The sequence below is a fragment of the Falco naumanni genome, chromosome 12 (assembly GCF_017639655.2).
Source record: "Falco naumanni isolate bFalNau1 chromosome 12, bFalNau1.pat, whole genome shotgun sequence".
Classification (NCBI taxonomy): domain Eukaryota; kingdom Metazoa; phylum Chordata; class Aves; order Falconiformes; family Falconidae; genus Falco; species Falco naumanni.
In genome coordinates, this window is record NC_054065.1 from 28,766,844 (window position 1) to 28,786,379 (window position 19,536).

General features: G+C 51.5%; 1 protein-coding gene across 1 annotated transcript in view; it reads left to right on the forward strand.

The window, feature by feature from the left end:
* Positions 1-19,536, forward strand: part of GALNT14 (polypeptide N-acetylgalactosaminyltransferase 14) — a 99,530-nt gene that overhangs the window by 67,216 nt on the left and 12,778 nt on the right. Inside the window, exons 4-10 of the mRNA XM_040612316.1 lie at positions 1,056-1,123; positions 3,710-3,775; positions 5,828-5,949; positions 10,498-10,585; positions 11,267-11,351; positions 12,715-12,818; positions 17,302-17,428. Of these exons, the coding sequence (XP_040468250.1) occupies positions 1,056-1,123; positions 3,710-3,775; positions 5,828-5,949; positions 10,498-10,585; positions 11,267-11,351; positions 12,715-12,818; positions 17,302-17,428 (660 nt within the window). The remainder of the gene's footprint in view (positions 1-1,055; positions 1,124-3,709; positions 3,776-5,827; positions 5,950-10,497; positions 10,586-11,266; positions 11,352-12,714; positions 12,819-17,301; positions 17,429-19,536) is intronic.

Genomic DNA, 19,536 nt, shown 5'->3' on the forward strand with positions numbered 1-19,536 from the left:
CAAGGTTTTTAGCCCGTGGGGTTTCTGCCCTCTTACACCAGTGAGAGATTCGAAGGTTTTTCCTAACCCAGACCAGAAGGCAGACTGGGGTGTGACATCTGGGTAGGTTTTAAATCCTGTGTGAAAAAGGAACCACGCTCGGGATGAAGCCAAGAAGTTTAAATGCTGGGAAAGCCCATACAACCCAGCTGGCATTATCAGGGACTTAGGGGATTTTTGGGATGCCCTGGGGTTTCTGCTTCGAGTAGTCAGCCTTGACCTTTTGCTGGGGCAGGATTTTAAGCATGTGTAATTCTGCTGACCTCTGTGCCATGCGAGAAGGAAGAACGGGTCTAGCCTTTTTAATAATGACGGTGATGATGATGGTAATAATGTAAAAAGCCTTAGTGGCATAATTAAGGGAAGATTGTAGCTTTCAGCCACGTTTCAGTGTCTGTCCACCTGGAGGGAGCTGTGAACCACATCCTCCAGTCCCTCTCTTTCATTCAATGGGCAGGCTCCAGCCCTGCCGTTATCCTCTCGGCAGTCTCTGAAATGCAATCAGCTCGTGGATAAAAACAGGAGTTGTCCTGCCATGACTGTGAGCTCTCTAAAGATGGGTTTGAGCTGGGTAATTTTCTCTGTGTTGGCCCTGCTGTTGGCAGGCACCGTATCATTAGCCCCAGGAGAGGTGGCAGGGTGATGGCAGCTTTGCTGTAAGCCGCGTTAGGAAACGTGGTGCAATGTGTATGTTGCTGAAAAGCCGGTGGCTCCTGACTTTATGTGGTGCTCTGTTTGTGCTCGTAAGGGTGGTAAGGGTGAATCTCAGCCGTTTCCCAGGAATACTGAGTCCTCGGCTCGTAGATCATGCTAGAGAGAGCAGATAGCCAGGCACTGGAGGTTACTGGGGAGTCGTGGCGGGTGGTTTCTGGGTCTTATCTAGTAAATCCTTCCTGGAGATCCAAGCCTGGCCTTCTGTGCTTTGGCAGGGATCCACTCTTAGGCTTTTCCACCCCATTTTCTGGGTTGTTGAGTTGGTCAAGCACTGTCATGGATTTTCTTTCTTCTTTCTTTAGCGTGCTAAACCGCACCCCAGTGCATCTCGTCCATGAAATCATACTAGTGGATGACTTCAGTGATGATCGTAAGTGACCCTTTTTATGTTAAAAGTGAGGGACCAAACTGAAAGAGCCTGTGAGAGCCTGGGATTTACGCAGAGGGCGGGAAGAGTTTGTTGAGGTGGAAGGAAATTTAAAGCTCCATAGGTGTGAAGAGCAAATCACCCTGTGCCAGGTTTGCGTCGCAACAGGGAGAATTCGAATTCGAAATGATCAAACCTCTTCTCATGAAAGTAATACAAGAATAGCTCATAGCAAACAGTTTTTATGCCCAGTAAACCTGAACCTGGTCCTTACCCGGTTGCATCCTGCCACAGCCATGGTGTGTTTGATCTGGTTTTCAGCTGTGGCCAGGAGCGATTCTGGGCTGACACCACCAGAATTTCACAGGATGATGCCAGTCTGACCCTCCTGGTGTATGCATATGTTCTGCATATGTTTACGTAGGTGGCCGGCACCTCTTGATTTTTTTTTTTTTTTCCATCCTCTTTTCACCCATTGAAGAGGAATTCTTACATAGGTTGCCCATTTCTGGGATGCACCATAAATAGGCTGTACGCCACAGACAGCCCACGTCCTCCTGCTGTCCTCTCCCAGTCAATAGTGTGACTCAAGTGAATCAATAGGTCTGATCTCCAGCAGAAGTTGGTAGCTAAAGCCCCAGGGGCAACTAGGGAACCACCTGGAAGTGGTTCCTAAAGTCTTTACCCAGTGAGATGGGCGAATGGAAAATCCAGGTGCAGAGAGTAAGTGCTCAAAAAATCTGTCTCGGGCATAAAAAGGTTGATAAAATACACCTAGGCTGGGTGGTCTGTGGCACTTGCATTTCAAGGAGCTGCAAAACATAGCCATTTACTAAGAAAAATGAAAACAAAGCCAGAGAGGTTTAAGAAACAAAATGGATCTACGCTTTGCTCTTGGATGTTTTAAATAGGCATCACCTCGGAGAGCGTTAGGTACAGATTTCACATGAGACCCACTTCTCGGCATTGACACCTCCCTGGGAAGTTGCTGAAGCCAGGGAAAGGGGTTGCAGTGAACTTTGGTGTGACTCCAGCACACGGGGTCCAGGCTAGGCCAGCCTGGGGACTGACAGAACAGCTGCGATGGAGGCGAGGAACAGTTGCAGGGACTCGAGCTGCCCTGGCGTACCGCAGAGCAGGCTTTTTGAAGGGTGGAGGAAGTAAACGCCAGGTATTTGGCTGAACGGACAGAGTGCTTGCCTTCCTGCAAGGAGAAAGGTTTGTAGGAATGCAGCCTCCCTGTTGTAGCGTGCCCAGTGGCATGGCCTGGGGAGGAGGAGCAGGGCTGGGCTTAAACTCACCCCAGGGCACCAGGGGGGAGCCTGTTTCCTGCATAACTTAGAGCAACCCCATGGCTACTCAAAATCAGTGCTTCTCAGCTGTCTTACATCTTCTTTCCTGTGATAGCCTGAGCCTGCTGGCATCTATTCTGCATGCATTTGCATAAAATACATGTATTTGCATAATAGACTATACACACATGGTCAGTTTTTTCCCTGCAACCCACCCCAAGCAATTGGTGCTTTCATCTCATGCCCAGTTGTGTCTCTCTCTCGCCTCTCTGCCTGCTGACCTGTTCCTCGCTGGGATGCAGCTGTTCTGCATGCGGGTTCCTGCTATTCCCAGCAAATTTCCATCGCAGGTCTGTAGCCAGCCCCTGCCGCTTCTGCTCCCCCGGTGCGCACGGAGCGGTGCAGCTCTGTACCCCCGTTGTTTAGGGGTAGGGGCACGGTGACGTCTCTTGTCAGCAGAGCTTGGTAGAGCGGATGAAAGCGCTGGGAGGTGCGTGTGGGTGGAGGGGACGGGGCACACTCTGTGTTTATGGTGTCGAGGAAATGGAGGCAGAGAGGCGAGGGGCACGAAGGGGATGCGGTGGTCACGGTGTGGGTGTGTGGAGGTAGAGGGGGCTCTGACGGGTGCCCCTGCCTGCAGACCCAGCTGTGGCATCCTCTACCTTGCTGGGAGAAATCCGGTGAGGAGGGATGCTGGGGCTGCGGGCAGCACCAGGGCAAGAGCAATGGCAGCAACTGGGTGTGGGATTGCAGGAGCTCCCCAGCCCGGGCCCAGGTGGCTGTCAGGCCTCTCTGCCCCATGGAGCTGCTGCCCGGGGTGTGAGGAGCCCCCAGCTGCCCCACGGGGCTCTCTCTGACCATCCCTTTCTCCTTGCTGAGGGCTCGCAGGCCACCCTCAGGAAGCTGCTGCCCTGCCAGGCAGATGGCATCGAACAGCTGAGGTATTGCTTTGCAGCTACCAAAAACAGTCGTTTGCATTAACGTGCAGAAAGTCAGATTCTGACCCCAAACCATAGCTCTTCTGCACTGACTTTACAGCATAATTTGGCTGTTCTTGGTGTAAATCTGCTGGGTTTACGCTAGTTTTAGGAAAACTGCTGCTCTGCCAGTCCTGATTTATGCTGCATGAACTGAGGGGTAAGACTGTTGTGCCCCAGCAGTGCCGTCGCCCTAACAAGCCATCAACCAGCCCAGGACAGGGTCCTCTCCCTGCTCCCAGTCTCCTCTAGGACCATTTCTGTTGCCAGAGCCGCCGTGGGGGCTGAGGGTGACATGTCCTCCTTTTGTGTTTCCCAAGCCGATGACTGCCGCTTGCTGGGCAAGCTCCCCAAGGTGAAGTGCTTGCGGAACGGACGGCGAGAAGGTAAGAGCTGCAGGAGGTGTGAGAGTGATGGAGCTGGCGGGGGGAACCTGCACGGAGCAGGTGACGAGGAAGGTCAGCATCTCCTGGGGACGGGGGGCCCTGATAAAAGGAGATGTGATCAAGGGCTGGGATTTGGAATGGATTCCCCCCTCCTTCGCTGAAAAAGATGGGACTATTAAGATAGCCAATGATGCTCAGCTGTAGCTTATTAGCCAGAAAATTAGAACAGGCAAAACAAAGCCCCGGGTCTTATTTTTGAAGATGTTTGCTCTAATGAAAAAGAGGAGAGCTACTCCTGCTGCTTCTGTGGGGTGGTTTGGTTTTTTTTTGTTTGTTTGTTTGTTTGTTTGCTTTTAATAATTAATTATATTTGCAAGATTAAGAAGGGCTGTATGGAGGATGAATGCTTGTCCTGCTGGGCTGCTGCTGGCAGCCTTTTGAGACATTTTCCAGCTCCCCGTAGTCTGAATGGGTGTTAAGTCCTACTTTGCTAGGAAAACAGAAAAAAAAAGGTTCTTCATGCTGAAGATCAAAGGTGTGACTCCAGGTGTGTGTCACACTGGGGAGAGCGAGGAGCAAAGAGGGTTTGTCTGTGGATTCTTTATGCAGTTCTGGTGTCAGGGTGGCATCACCCCACCATGAGTGTAAGAGACACACCTGCCTTGGCAGGAGGCTAGAGAAGGTCTCCATAGACCTGCACCTCCTTCACAGCTTTTTCTCCTGTGCTGTGAGGGTACGTCGGTGTTCACCACCAGCACTGGATGAACCTGCAGGTGTTGGTGCTCTACAAAGCCGTCAGGATTTGGGAACCCAGCCTAGAGGTCTTACCTCACTTAATACATCACTGAAGCTGTATCCTTCAGGATGTGCTGGGACTTGGCAGGGGGGGCTGGGGTGGGTACAGCAGACCATGCCCACCCGCAAGATGTTAGAAGTTGTGGAGAGTGATACAGGGACAACCTGTGTTGCAGGAGGTGATGCTGGCAAACACTGGATTGCTCCAGGCTTTTTTCTGCTGGCTCTCTTCTGCTCCGAGGCTGTTCCTTGACTCATTTCCTATAGGGAATTTTAATACAAAAGTCAGCAGCCTCCTCCTGCACGGACCTGATGTGCGGCTGCTCCCTGAAACCCTTTTTTGTCTCTTTATCTGCCCCTGCCTCCCCCCACGTTGTCACCATTTCTCCTTCATCAAGAAGCTCTGCTCCCCTTGAGCAGCCTGCGTGCCCTCTTGTTTGCCAGCGGACCATCTCCTTTCTCGTGCTGTGGTTCAGGCAGGAGGCGTGTTGGAAAGCCAGTTGACTCCTGTATAAATAGGAACAGAGCATCTTTAAGAGCAGTGATATTGCCAAAGAGTCTTGTGTGAAATCCACGCGTGCAGCCGTTTTCCATGCCCTCCCTCTTTGTTCGTTTCTCTCTCCCACAAACGCACGCAGCAATCCAGCTCCAAAGGGCTCTAAGTTCACGGTCAGGGCCCTGATGAGCCAAGGGGGCTCTTAGCACCTCGAGAGCTGACCCTTTTTCCTTGCTGGCAACGAGTCCCCATTGAGCTGCAGATCAGCAGTGCCCCCAGGGTGGGAGGGAGACCTGGGGGGTCACTGGGACAAGGAAAGGGGCACAGCAGGGAAAGCTCAGCAGCCTGAAAAAAGCCCAATTCTGCCATGAGGTGATCCCACCCTCAGCTCCTCTGGCCCATTCCCCACTGACTTACAGCTGTGTTAGATCTATTGCCTGCAGGGGATTATGAAAGTATTTTGAAGTGTTTTGCCCCAGAAGGTGACAGCAGAAAAAATTGAGCAAATTAAGGATTGGCATAAATGCCGTAAGTCATTAATCTTGGTGGAGCCATTTATTTGCTTTAGTGACCTTGGGACACGGTTGGCATGCCTTGCAGCGCCAGAAAGGGGGCAATGAACCTGAGCTACGTTTTATCTGAGTGGGATTTAGATGGGTCAAAGCCCAGGAGATGCATGAGTGCAGGAGACCACACTGGAGGAGCCTGGGGACGTTGCCCAGCCATCTGGGCAGCAGCTGATGTGGTGTGTCCCTGAACAGGTCTGATCCGGTCCCGAATCCGAGGGGCAGATGTGGCACAAGCAGGAGTCCTGACCTTCCTCGACAGTCACTGTGAGGTGAATAAGGACTGGCTGCTCCCTCTGCTGCAGCGGATCAAAGAGGTGAGTGCTCCTGAGAGATCAGGGCCACCCTCAGGGGATGCACCGTGATGTCCACCTCCTCATCCCTCTGGTGGGCATGACCACCCAACCGTAACCAGCTGCATGCAGGCATCCCAGTGGGGAAGCAATGAGCTTTTGGGGTGCAAGGTGGAGGCAAAGTGGACCTTTGCTGGTCTTCCTCCACCCAGCAGCCAGATGGAGTTGTCACCATGACTGGGAGAGCTTGTGGGTGGGTGGGTGGGACAAGGTGCCTGCCAGGGCAGCGGGGCTCTCACCAGCAAGCACAGGTTGAGCGGTGAAGGAGGAACACGTGGGCAGTGCTCCAGCAGAGTTTTTAATTAGGCTCATGTAAAATGTTCAGTGCTGATGATTTAAGGGAGTGACGGCTTCTTGAATAGGGGCCGAATTTAATTTCATGCAAATTAAGCGCTAATAAATTGATTTAATAGGATTTAAATTCTGCTGATTTCAGAGCAGACAATGACATTCGCTTTCGCCGGCGGCGACTCTCTCCCCAGCCGTGCGCACGGAGCCTCCCGCACCTTGTCACCCGGGCCAGAGGGAGCTCTGGGCTGGTCACCTGCTGGCACCATGCAGGGGATGAAGCCTCCAGCTCCAGTGTGGACCCATGGTCCTTTCCATTTGCTGTGCCTTGTTCCTCCACCCTTACTACACCTCTGGCTCCTGATTGCTAGCATTTATTACTCGGGAATTTTAAAATTACTGGATTGTGTTGAAATAAGGGCAGCTGAGGAGCAAGGGGGTAGCCAGGGTGGTGGGTTGTGGAAAAACCTGTTCCTCTGGTGTTCAGGGTGCTCCTCATCCAAGGTGCCCTGCTTTTCACACCTCCACACCTGATAGCAGTGCTGGCTGGGCTGCGCATCACCTGTGTGCAGCAGTGATGGGACAGGGGGAAGGGGGCAGAGCACCAGGTCAGGTCCCTCCACAGTGGGCGAGGGCAGTCGGTGCTGCTGGCACTCATGGGTGCAGCCAGCACGGGAGAGGTCCCAACCGCAGCGTGCAGGCTGCTGATAGATGGTAACAGACAGCAAATGGTCGCTTTTCATATTATCAATCGCAGCTCCGGTGGAATTACAAGAATACATGCTGCGATACCCCACTGGAGCCTCATAGCTGGCCTGCCCCAGGGTGGGATTCACCGCTAAACATCACTGCATCGGTTGTCTCTCTGTGCTTTTTTTAAGGCAGGCATGCCTTGTTCTCTGCCAAAGCCCTGCCGTATTTTGGTGAGGAATATCCAAAGCAATCGCCTCTTTCCCAGGCAGAGCTTTTGATGTGTTTTGGCAGGAGAAGGGCAGCCGTGGCGGCAGGAAGGGGGCTGGCAGAGCTGCTTTCACACACGGCTCCAGGACTGTGCCCCACGTTTGGAGCTCGTGGGGCAGGTGAACGTGGATGCCACGTGTGGCATCACCGTAGGAGTTTCACTGCATCGTAGCCTGCATATGGCATCAAACACACACATCACCTCTGCGAACCTTTTTATTTGCTCTTCTGGGTTACATCTTTCTCCAGCTGGAAGCAAGGCAGTCTGTGAGCTTGCACTGCTGCTCATGCTGCTCTTACCCTGCCCAGTGCCTTGCAGCCCAGCCAGCAAGGGAGGATTGCAAGGAAGAGTGCTAAGGGACTTGCAAAGAAAGTGGAGTCCTGCTTGCTTGTCTTTTAACTCCTTGCAAAAGCTGCAGGATAAGGGCAGCGAGTCCTCGGTTTCCTTCTTAGACCCACGGTGCCATCCTTTTCCATCAGAGTTAAAATACTGATCAGTGAAGTGTATGGAATGTTCCTGCTGCCACCTTCAGGCTGTGCTAAAGAGGTGACGTCCCTGCGGTGGAGATGAGGTGCGTGGAAAGAGCATGTTCTTACCACTTACAGGAACAGTCTGCTCTGGGCTCATCTCATTTAAGTTTCCAGCAAAGGAGTGGTGAGTGCCTCGCAGCACAGCCAGCGCTTTTGCCACCACCAGCCACCCCGCGTGTCACTTCTCTTATTTTCTCAGCCAGAGCAGCTGTTCCTGCAGCTTTCTGTAGTGGGAAACATCAGAGCCCACGTGTGCCACCACGCACCTGCGTGAAGGTGCGCCTCAAGCCCCACATCCAGCTCTCCCAGCAGCCGGTGGCATCTCCTCCGGGCTGATGCTGTCGGGTGTGGGCAGCTCGTGCCCAGCGTATGGCTTTGGAAACGAGCAGGACAAGAAAGTCTTAAGAGAAAGTGATGGGGTTTGGGGGGGAAAAGAGGGGTTCAGGGGGCTTCAGACCTGTGCCTGGGAGGATGCGTGTCCCAGGGAGCGGCAGTGACAGTGGGTGTTTTGCAGCAGCGCGTTTGCAAGCATATGACTGTGACTGCGTGGGCACGGCCTCTTGTTTTTACTTACAGAACAAATATCTCTAAAGCCATTAACGGTGCATTTTGACTGAATAACTTTTCTAAAAATGTAATTATCCAGCCCAAGGCGTTTTTACAGTATGACTCAACGAGATCCCCCCCAAACTGGATTTGCAAACGGCACTGGGATGAACTGGTGCATGGTGCACCCCCACTTCGAGCTGAAGCACCCCCCCAGTTTGGTGCTCTCCTGGGGCAAGGGGAGGCAGGTGAGGGGCAGCCTGACCCGCTTGCCTTGCCTAGTGCTGCTGTGGGACTGAAGGAGCAACTGTGGTCCATTTTGTTCACCATTACAAGGTCATGATTTAGGGGTTGGGAGACAAGCTGGAGTCAAGGTCATTTTCCAAGGCTGAAATGTATTCATTGTCTCTTTTTCCTGCTGATTTAGTTCCATAGTTTGGTTTGAGAAGTGTAATGCGTTCTCAGTTTTTTGAGAATTTCATGTGAAAGAGGATTGAAGGTTTGGGTGTTGTTAATATTAACATACCCTGGCATGGGAGGGTATCAAAAAACCAGAAAGGTGAAGCTGCCTATAATAAGATCTGGTGCTCAACCCAAAATAAATCATAGCAACAGCGCTGTGCTCTTGAGCATGCTGTGCTTTTCTTTTGAGGGTCAGAGAGACCTTCATGAAAGCTGAGTAAATATAAATGTTCCCAGGACATGGAAGGGAAGGTGAAGCAGGGAGAAGGTTGCACTGTTGAAGGCTAGCGTTTTGCAGTAATGCACTCAGCCAAGATATAAAGGACATTTTCTTGCACAAAGTTGAGTGGTGCAGTGAGTAGGAGTGGAATTGAAATTGGGGATGAGTCTCAGCTAGTTAGAGGTGCTCACCAGTAAGATGCTTGAGGGGCAAGTTTTAAATGACTAGATGCAGATGCTTTCCCTGCAGCGTTCAGCCTTACAACCTTTCCCCTACCCTCAGGCAGCTAAAGGATGCTGGGGTGTGCTGAGCTGGGGCAGCCTGTGGGGCACGGTGCAGTAGCTGCGATGGGTTTGAAGGCTCATTGCGCTGGGACATGACTGTGTTTCCCCACGTGGTACCTAGGTGCAGCAGACCTTGCCCTTGCAGTGGGATGTTTGACTTGCAGAGAGGCAAGTTAAGACTCCTGACTTGATGCTCTTATGGAAACAGCAAGTATTTGTCGTGCTCATTTGGAAAACCTGAGCTCTAGTCCAGCTCCCAGCTCATGGCCTTTGGCTGCTTCTTTCTACAGCTGCATTTGAATACATCTTTGTTAGGTTGAATTTCTAAAGCAAAGTCTTTTCCTAGTGAGAGAGCAAGCCAGAGTGTGCTCCGATACTCCCTTCTGCATGGCTGTGAAAAACAATTTGATCTGGCAAGGGTAAAAGCTTGAGGTTTGAGCTATAATTGGAGTTTGGGATTTTTGAAAAGAAAAAGGGAGATAAGAGACCAGTCAAAGCTGTCAGAGTCTCTTCCTCCTGTAGATATTTTTGTTCATAACTGTTTGTATAATCTCTTTGCTCATAACAAGTTGTTAATGAAATCACCACCAACTATTTAAAATAATTCAGGTCTTCTTTTTTTTTAACCCTTTCACACATTTGGCAACACTCTTAACTGTATCCCCATAGTTTATACATTTAAAAAAATTCAGCTTCTTGACTCTCTGTGTTTTTCCTCTGCCGTTTCAACTGCCTGTTTGTCGCCTGAGTTCTGAAATCCAGTAAAAAGTACTTAAGGGAGGTGAAGGGGAAATACATTAGTGAGTTTTCAGAAAGCAGACTGGGCTTTACATCCAGCTGTGTTGGGTGCCGAGTACAGGCACAGCCTGTGTAGGGAGAGACTGCCAAGGGAGGGACGGGGGGTGAAGCCAAAGCCAGCAAGAGATGCTAGCTCAATGGCCCAGCAGCCCACAGTCCCCTTTCCCAAGAGACACAGTGCCTGCCTTCCCAGTCTTTCTCGCTGGTTCCCAGCAATACCTCTGCTGCTTGGTGCTGCTGCCGTTAATTCCTTTGTCGAAGAGGTGCGATGGCTGGGGAGGCTGTGATGGGCACTTATCCCTGACAAACCTGAATGACACCAACGTTTCCAGCCACCTACCGTCTCCAGGAGTTTAGAGCATCCCTTGACCAGTTTGAGTGGTGTGATCTGAAGTCATGGCTCGTTTCGCTTCTGCTTTCCAGGATCCCACCCGAGTAGTCAGCCCCGTTATTGACATCATCAACTTGGACACTTTTGCCTATGTGGCGGCTTCCTCGGACCTCAGAGGAGGTAAGTCCAAGCTGTGAGCATGTCCCATGGGCATCCATCCTGCAGTGTGAATAGGTACTGGCCTGAGATGCTGGCGGCTCTGCACCACCCCACTGGCTCCTGCTGTCTTGCAAAAAGCACATTAGCACTGTTCAGTGCTCCCCGCTGGCTGTTTTCAGGCTATTTTAAGGACAGGTAAGCATGGTGTGAGGAATGGTGTTTGCTACAGTGGATAAGGCAGTCAGGCAGGAAAGAAGGGTCACGTTGAAGCCACCCTTGGCAGCACTGAAAGCCAGGCTGCTGTCAAGGGGAGATGGGGGATGTCTAGGCAACAAATGGAGAATGCGACTGTAGCGCTTATTAGTATGCCTATGCTATTTGTAGCATACAATATCCATCAGAGCATGTGTCTGTGGGCACAAGGGGACAAAGCGAGGTTTCAGCAGCAGCTTTAATTCTGACTTTTCCTGCCTTTGGAGTGCTTGGTTTTGCAATTGTAATGCAGCATGTTGTTTCTTGTTCATATGCAGTGGTAAAATACGTTAGGCATTGGACTCTTCTCCCAAGAGCTGCATATCCATGGCTTAAGTCTTTTGAAAGTGGGGAAAATACTCGATCAAACATGGCTTCTGTAGCCTGCATTGCCTCCTAATCCATGCCCATTTCTGATTTCCCCATGGTACTTCTCTACTTCGGTTTTAGGTTTTGACTGGAGTCTGCATTTCAAATGGGAGCAGCTTTCCCCAGAGCAGAAAGCCAAACGACTCGATCCCACCGAACCCATTAAGTAAGTCATGAGGGGAAGGGAGGCACCTGAGGAACGTGGGGCAGGACAGGTATCTCATGTGACCTCTTGTGTGTCACCATGCACTGTAGCAGTGTGACACTCCTTCCAGGACAGCTCTGAACTTTGAATATCTATAGCGAGCTCCTGGCTAGCTTGGGTTTGGCAGTACAGCTTCATCTCCCAACACTGAAGCTTGAAGGTGCTGCAAAGGTAAAAGGGGTGTATTTATGGTTATTTGTGTTTTGGTGGTGCTAAGGAGGCTGAATATGGTTAGGGAAAAAGCCCAGTGCTCTAGGTTCCTGCTTCTCTCAACTCTCACTTTAGAATAGGGCTGTGTCCTCAGCCCGCTTGATAAAATCACGGTGTCTAGACCAGCCTTTCCAGGTCAGTGCTGCTTTTCTGGACCTTACTGAAGGCTCCTCAGAAATTCAGGATGTGCATGAGAGCGAGCAAAACTCAACGGGAGAGATGCCATCTGTCCTCCTGCCGTGGGATGGAGGGAGTCCTTCATTCTGCTGAAAATCTCTCCTGGCAGCAAGCCTGGCGTGGGTGCCTGCATCCCCAGCGCGAGGGTGTGCGGCACGGAGGAGACCAAGAGCTGGGGCTTGCAGGGAGCAAAGCACTGCTGCTCCTGATGAGGTTTCTGTTAACGAGCTCACTGGCTTCCCAAAGGCTCGCCTTGTGTTCCTGGTCATCCTGCCACGTAGGGCACTGTGGAGGTTAGCCTGGGCACAGCAGTCATCCCGGCTTCTCCCAAGCCTACGCCAAGTTATCCACACTGCAACTGGAGATGGGACTTGTGCCAGCAAAATAGCTCGAGGAGACATCTCCTGGGTCTGCTCTCCCCTCCTCCATGGACCTTCTCTGTGCCATTTTCTTAGCTAATACAAAGAATGAAAAATAACTCTGTTTTGAAATAAAGATCACACAGTTAGTGATGGCTTTTAAAAGCCCCTTCTGAATTGGCTCTGCCTTCCCTTCCACAGTGGAATGGTGCACTTAATAGGCTGGCTCCAGGCAAAAAGCCCGTCTGAGTGAATAACACCCCCACCCCCCCTGAGCGCTAAGTGCATTTTTGATGCTGAAGCCTACAATCAGGGCTGTGAACTTTGGGCTTGTAGGAGTTGTGCTGATGGGTGCATTAGCCAGTTGTTAAGTGCCAGGCAATTTATGATTGACAGAAAATACCAAGACAGCTGAAAGGAAGGCTCAGATGCTTTTTGAGGTGTGTTGTCCTTGTTTGGTGAGAAGGAGATGTGTAGGTGATGTCCTGGTGATGGGAAAGGGAAGAGCTGCTTTTGTGCATCCAGGTGCTGCAGCAGTGTTTGAGAGTGTGTCCTCTCTTCCCTCACCCATTCCGCAGGACTCCCATCATTGCTGGGGGGCTGTTTGTGATCGACAAAGCCTGGTTCAACCACCTGGGGAAGTATGACAGTGCCATGGACATCTGGGGTGGGGAGAACTTTGGTGAGTCAGTTTTCTTCCTCCTGTGCCTTGCTGTGTTGGCTTCTCTTCCTGAATCATGCTTGATGGATACAAGGTCATTTTGGACTTCGCTTTGAATGCTCTGCACAGTTTCCTCACTTACGTTCACAGGTTGTGGTCTCAGGTGAGTAAGGCATCCAACAACCATAAATGATGGGAAGTGAGCAATTGTTTGTGCTTGGGACTCCCTACCTTCCATGCTACTTTGATTTTTATATAGGTAAATACCCTAAACCACTCAGGTTTTGGCTTTGGTGTGACCAGCAGATAAGAAAGCACTGCATGCACCCTCCTACTCCTTCCCGATCTCATTTCCCCATTAATAAAGCAAAGTCCCTTGTCTGATGACAGCATTTCAAAGCTATGATCTGAGGCATCAGTGCCTCCTGGAATTTGCAGAGTGCCTGAAACAGTAGCTCCATTGGCATGCTGCGAGCAGGTGGCAAGGTAACACGGCTGCTTGTCCTTTCCTGTATTGCTGGAGGGCTGAGGGCTGCCAGGCTCTTCGACACTTATTTTTCCTGCATGGGAAAAAGAGGTTAAAAGCTGACCTAAATTCAGTCACCTGTGGCCATAATCATGGGGCAAGGTAGGCGTTAAGAAATCTCCTGCATGCAAACTTGAGAGGGCACATGAAAGAGGTAGCAGCCCGTCCCTTATCCCCCATGTCAAGCAGAGCTGGATCAGGCTGGGCTGTTCTCCCTTTGAAGCTGTAGCAATGCCGCAGATCAGAGCAACGGACTGTATCCGTGAAGGAAGGGGGAGGCACTCGATATCAGGGAGACAGATCAGAACCTGGCTTTAATAGCTCACACCTCTGGGGAGTATGGCTAGCTAGGAAGGGAGGATCTTGTGTCTTAACACATACAGCGATGCTGTCAGTCATCCAAGGGAACAGATGCTGCTGCCTTGCAGTAACCCATCCGCTGCCTGGCACTGTTGTTTCCTTCACATGCCTTTTTTCATCTAGCATATTTCATTTATTTATATCTCGTTATGCAGTAGGATCTCACTCCTTTGTTCTGTCTCTCTGTGGGTGGGTGTCTTGCCACCAGACTGACCCAAAGCATCTGCTCCTGTGAGTGGGGTAGCTCTGAGGAAGCCTGGGAAAGGAGCAGGAGTCCTCCCACCTCCCCTGCTGGATCGATGGCACAAACAAAGCATTCAAGAACTGAACTAGAGGGGAGGAGAGGGACTGCCACATCGTGCCTGACCCACTGTCCTGTCTCTGCTTATCATTCAAGTCTGACAGCAGACAGCCCGAGCTGCTCGAGGGAGATGAGCAGCGATGGGGCAGCCTGCCCTGCAGGGAAGCTCCATCCCAGCAGCTTGTCCGATGCCCTGTAGTGGCAGGCCTTGTGCTCCTTATGCACAGTGTGCGATGTTTCCCTGGCTGGTGTGTGCCCTGGGAGGCTGGTCCCAACCGACCATGGGCTGACAGTGCTGCAGGGTGTAACACTGCCTCAGGGCATCAGTGTGAGAAGGGAAGCTGGGCAGGTTAATACTGCCACAAAAAAGTGCAGGTCTGCCCAGCAACAGAGTGGATCCCGTCTCGCCCATCACCCTGAGAGCAGAAGTGTGCCCGGCTCAAAGCTGCATTTCCTGCAGGGCAGTGTGTCCCACCTCTCCTTTGCACCCAGGCAAGGGCAGCTGTGACCCTGCTGGCCTCGGTCAGTTCTGGGCAGGTGACGGAGAGCAGGAGCTGACTGAGTGGCTGCTCATTTGGGGCACTTGCAGTGAACCGTGCTTTTTCTGGTAGCTTAGTCCTGGCAGGATGCAGGACTCTGGTCCTGAGGAGCATCACTGCTGCCTTTAATGTTATTGACTGGGCAGCCTGAGTGGGCTGGAGACTTCAGGCAAACAAAAGCAAGCGTGTTTGGATTTAGGAGGACATTGTAGGTGTTCTACTTCTTAAATTGGCTTAATCCCCTGTAGGTGGATTGATGAGTAATGGCAGAAGGACTTGCAGGCCAACAAGAAGCGCTAAAGGTATTTTGCCAAGCTAAGGCCAAGCCCGGTGCACCTCTATGTGTACTGCTTACATCCCTCCTGGGAGTCCCTCGAAGGGGCCACATCCACTGGAGACATCTCTCGAGGGTCAGGTGAAGCACGCTGTCGGTTCCTGCTCCCCTGGCTCCTCTGAGCTGGCCCTGTGCCATGCCTTTGCTGGTGCCTCTGTTTACCTGCTCTCGAGGCATTTAGCTCTTGGCTGCTTGTCTGGAGACCTTGTTCACCAGCTGCCATGGATGCCTTCATGGGTCATCCCTGCCTGCTGAAACCTGTGCTTTAATTGCTTCTGCTGGGACTGGAGCAGGGGCTGCAGGGTGGAACATGTCTGAAGCGGAGAGCTTAGACTCCTCACTGTCTTCTGCCTCCCTGGCATTGTGTTCTCATTCCAGTTTGCAGTGCACAGAGGTCACCTCAGCCCACCTCTTCATTAGACTTTAAATTAAGAGCAGGCGAGGACTGAATGGTGCAGGTCTTCCCCCTGCAGCACTTCAGGGAGCTGCTCTTCTTCCAGGCTGAGCAGAAGGGCCAGAGGAGGGGACGCACTACGCAGCAGCCATGCCATGGTTCACAGCTGCTCGGCTGGTTGTCCCCTTTTTTTGGGCACCCTTCTGATTCACACGGCAGAGCTGGCGGGGTGGCCGGTGCTGTGACACACAGGCAAAGCAGAGCAACAGCCATGTGTGAGGGGAACTGAGCATAGCAGCTTAGGGCGGCCGCATCCTGCTGTAATCTCATTTCCCTGCAGCTGTGATTAAGGTGTCTCCCGATATAGCACCAGGACACGGCGCAAGGGCACGTGTTATTGGTCTGTTAATACCCAGCGCTGGGGAAAATGGTGAGGCTCCAGCTGCTGTTGCAGCTCCTGGCTGTAAACACAGCAGTGAAGGAAAAGGGAGGGGATTTCTGGAAAGAAATACTCCTCCCTGCTGCGCTTTCCCACCCCAGCCCTTGCTGGCCCCTGCTGCCAGGGCCAGCTGTTGGGGATGGGCTCAAGCCTTGAATTTTGGACGGGGGCATCGAGGCGGGAGCGCTTTGTGGCTGTGCCAGCCCTGTTTCCAACAGCTCAGGAGCAGGCGGGCGTGCTGGGAGCAGGGACGGGAGCAACACGAACCTGGCTCTGACCTCTGCAGCAATGTGCACCTCCTAGCTCAGCCATGGGTGCTGAGGAGGCTTTGGAGGTCCGGGAGCCAATTCTCCTTTGCTCCCTGAAGCTGTGAGTTGTTTCTGGAGGGCTGGCAGCTTTGCGGGCTGGCAGTGCCTACCCTTGGATGGAGGAGGGGGAGTCCTGTCCGCACTGCCCAAATGGCCTCCCCGCCACAGACGCTCCTCTTGCCAGCATCTGAGCTGGGGACAAGTCATCCTTGTGCTGGCATATGCGAGGGGACTGCAGGGAGCACAAGCTGGCAAAGACGATGGGTGTCCTCCTGTCTGACTTCTGTAGCTGAATGTGTGTGTGGGGAGTGAAAAGGAATTTGTCATTTTGGAGGAGATACATGCTACGTATAGCTCTATATTGTCAACGGATGATAAAATAGGATGCAAAGAACGGCAGAAGCCTTTTCTTTTTAATTTTTTTTCCATGCTGGTTCTGTTTAAGCATGACTGTCTGACAATATAGCTGCAAATTCATAGCTTCACAAGCGTTAGGACCAGATGGACCCATTAGATCAGCCGTTCCACTCACCCATCCTACCTCGCCAGTTAGGATTTCATCCAGCTCCCTGCCAAGAGCCCCATAACTTCTGGTATCAATTGTGCCACAGGCTTGTCTTCCTTGAGAAGGGCCTCGTGGGCCAGCCAGAGTGGCTTGGGGCAACTGGGAGACATTTCCCGTATTGACAGTTTATGCAGATTTGGGGGATAATCCCTCCCACCACTGACTTTTGCTTGTGTGAAGGTGTCTGCCTTGTTGGACCATGTTGACACTCATGGCCCAGAGTACGTGCTGGGCAGGATAAGGTCCTGTCCGTTTTGGAACAGGTGATGGATGCACACAGCTCGCTGTTCACTTTGCAGAATTAATGATGGATTCATAAAGACAATGACCGTCATAGTCATTAATAAATAGAATTCATGGCCTCTCCTGGTGAACTTCACAGCCCTTTGGAGGGAAGCGACTCTGAAAGAGGCAGTGCAGAAGTAATTAGGGGAACACAAAACTGGCAAGATGATTCTGCGATGTAAGCAGGGCTGCATGAAAAGGGACCTACTTACTGCCTCGCTCTTGCCATTGTGATAGCGCCTGCTGCACTACAGGTAGGTATCAAGTGCACTGACTTCAAACAGATCACAAGCAGCTTTGAAAAGCACTTTTAAGGCAGTTGTGCCTAGGAAAGCCCCTCTGGTAATCAATTTACTCCAGTTTAATGTGGTGGAGGATAAAGTGAGAGGTAACACCAGGATCCAGCCTGCTGTAGGACAGAAAGACAAAATGCTGAAGCTGCTTCTCTTGTAGAAATCTCTTTCCGTGTGTGGATGTGTGGAGGGAGCCTGGAAATCATCCCCTGCAGCCGTGTTGGACATGTCTTCCGCAAGAAACATCCGTACATCTTTCCAGAGGGAAATGCCAATACCTATATTAAGTAAGTGTTTTGTGCTTGCTTTGTTTTTTGTGAAACAGGGTAAGGTGCTGCCTGGTTGGGAGCGGGGAGCAGAGAAGACAGGGAGGAAAGTCTGTCTGGAAAACTTTAAAATATCCCTGGGCAGGAATCTCCTGAGCCGAAGAAAACACAAGTCAGTACAACTCTCTCAGGGTTTCTACAGTGCCGAGAATATGACAGAAATAGGACACTTATATGGTACCTTTCATGAGCACAGAAACAAAGGGAAGGGTAGCACTAGCTACCATAACAGCAAATAATTTAGACCCTAAGGTCATCAGAACACATTTGTAATGACCTGAAATCAGGCTGCCAGCAATGTCTGTCAGTACCCAGTGACCTTAGCTGAGGGCTAAGCGTGGCTCAGCTGAACCAGAAAATTTGGTTCCTGATGCCCCTCCGAGAGGGGAGCCGAGCAGGGTGCCAGAGTGGGTGGCTTCGCCTCCAGACGCTGGTGCTGCCTCTCAAGCAGAGGTAGCAGTGGGCTGCACCTTGCTGGTGGGGACATGGAAGGAACTGCCAGGGCATCCCAGCTGAAGGGGACCTGTCTTCATGCACAGGAACGTAGAACTGAATCTGGCACTGAAACAGCTGACTGAAAAGAGCTAAAGTCCTGGAAACAGCAGGCAAGGAAGGAGGCAGAGGTGGGAATTGGCATGGGAAAGGTGGTGGGAGCAACTGGTGAAGTCAGGAAGCATTTCCTCCTTTTATAGAGCATGAGGCTGAAGGTTGTCCATTAAGTAGATGACAGGGAAAAACACCAGGGGCACTTAATGCAGGGTTGTTTCTCAGCTGAACTGCATTTGTGCATGTTTACACATTCCTTTTGGTGTGGGTTTCCCAGTGTTGTTAAGAGCCAACAGTATTTGGGAAGAGCCAGCCCCCTGCAGCAGGGTTACCATTGACACAGGCTCTCTGCAGCTTCCCCACACTTTGAATGAGACAACAGACTGGGGGTGTGCAAATGACACCTCTCAGTTACACTTACCATGTGATTACAACAGACTGGGGGTGTGCAAATGACACCTCTCAGTTACACTTACCATGTGATTTCCAGCCACGCAGTGTATGGGGCAGGATGGGGACTTTGTCACCTTGCTTCAAAAAGACAGCCGTGAGGGGCACAGGGCATTGCTGGCATCAAGGAGGAGGCACAAATCTGAGAGTCCAGAGGAGGGCTTTTGCTTTTAGTGGTGAAATAAGATTGCTACAGAAGAGGCTGGGATGGGGCAATATCTCCACTGTCACAGTTGGTGCAAACCTGGGTGAAAAGGTAGTGTCTGCGTTGCATCACCTGCAGGAGGAGCAAGGGGAGCTTGAATGGGTACAGCACCTCAGGCACAGCCTCTGGGGGATTCGAGGATGTCTGAATCTACACCTAGGTGCAAGCCTTGGCATTTATTCCCATGTTTCTTACAAACCCAAATGAGAGGAAGCCAGAGAAGAAACCCCTGCGCTTTGGGGAAGGTTAGGTACAGATGTAGGCACTGTGACTTGGGCATCTCTTCAGCAAGAGCACTTAGACTACTGCAATGGCCTTAGAGAGGAAGAAGCACCGTGGATCAGCAAGGGACTGAAAAGCGATCTGGAGAAACATACCTGTAAGCATTAGGAGCTGGGCTTTTATTAACCTTATGATATCTAGCAGCCTTAAACTTAATGTTATAGTATATAGACTGAGAGGAGAAGCAGCTTTCTGGCAACCTGATGCTACGTGGTACCTCTGTTTAAACACAGGTGTTAGCAAAAAATATCTCTACCTTTCTGCCAGATACTGATACTTTTTCCACACAGCCTCTACTTTGGTGTGAGAGACAGCTCAGGCTCGGCTGCTGTGCTGGCTTCACATGCAGACTGTCTCTTTTTCTGGCCACGTGGGACTTGGCTGGATGCAGAGCCTGCCCTGTGGCACCTGCAGCTTAGTGGTGTGCTAGCAATAGCTTGGAGGCACCAGCCTGCGCTGGGGCAGGAGCTTGGAGGATTCCACTGACCCGGGCAGGGGTAGGCAGGTAGGCGTGGAGCCAGCAAGAAAGCAATTTGCAAGGAGAGTTAGAGCCCTCTGAAGTCAACAGGTTTCCTGAGGATCACGA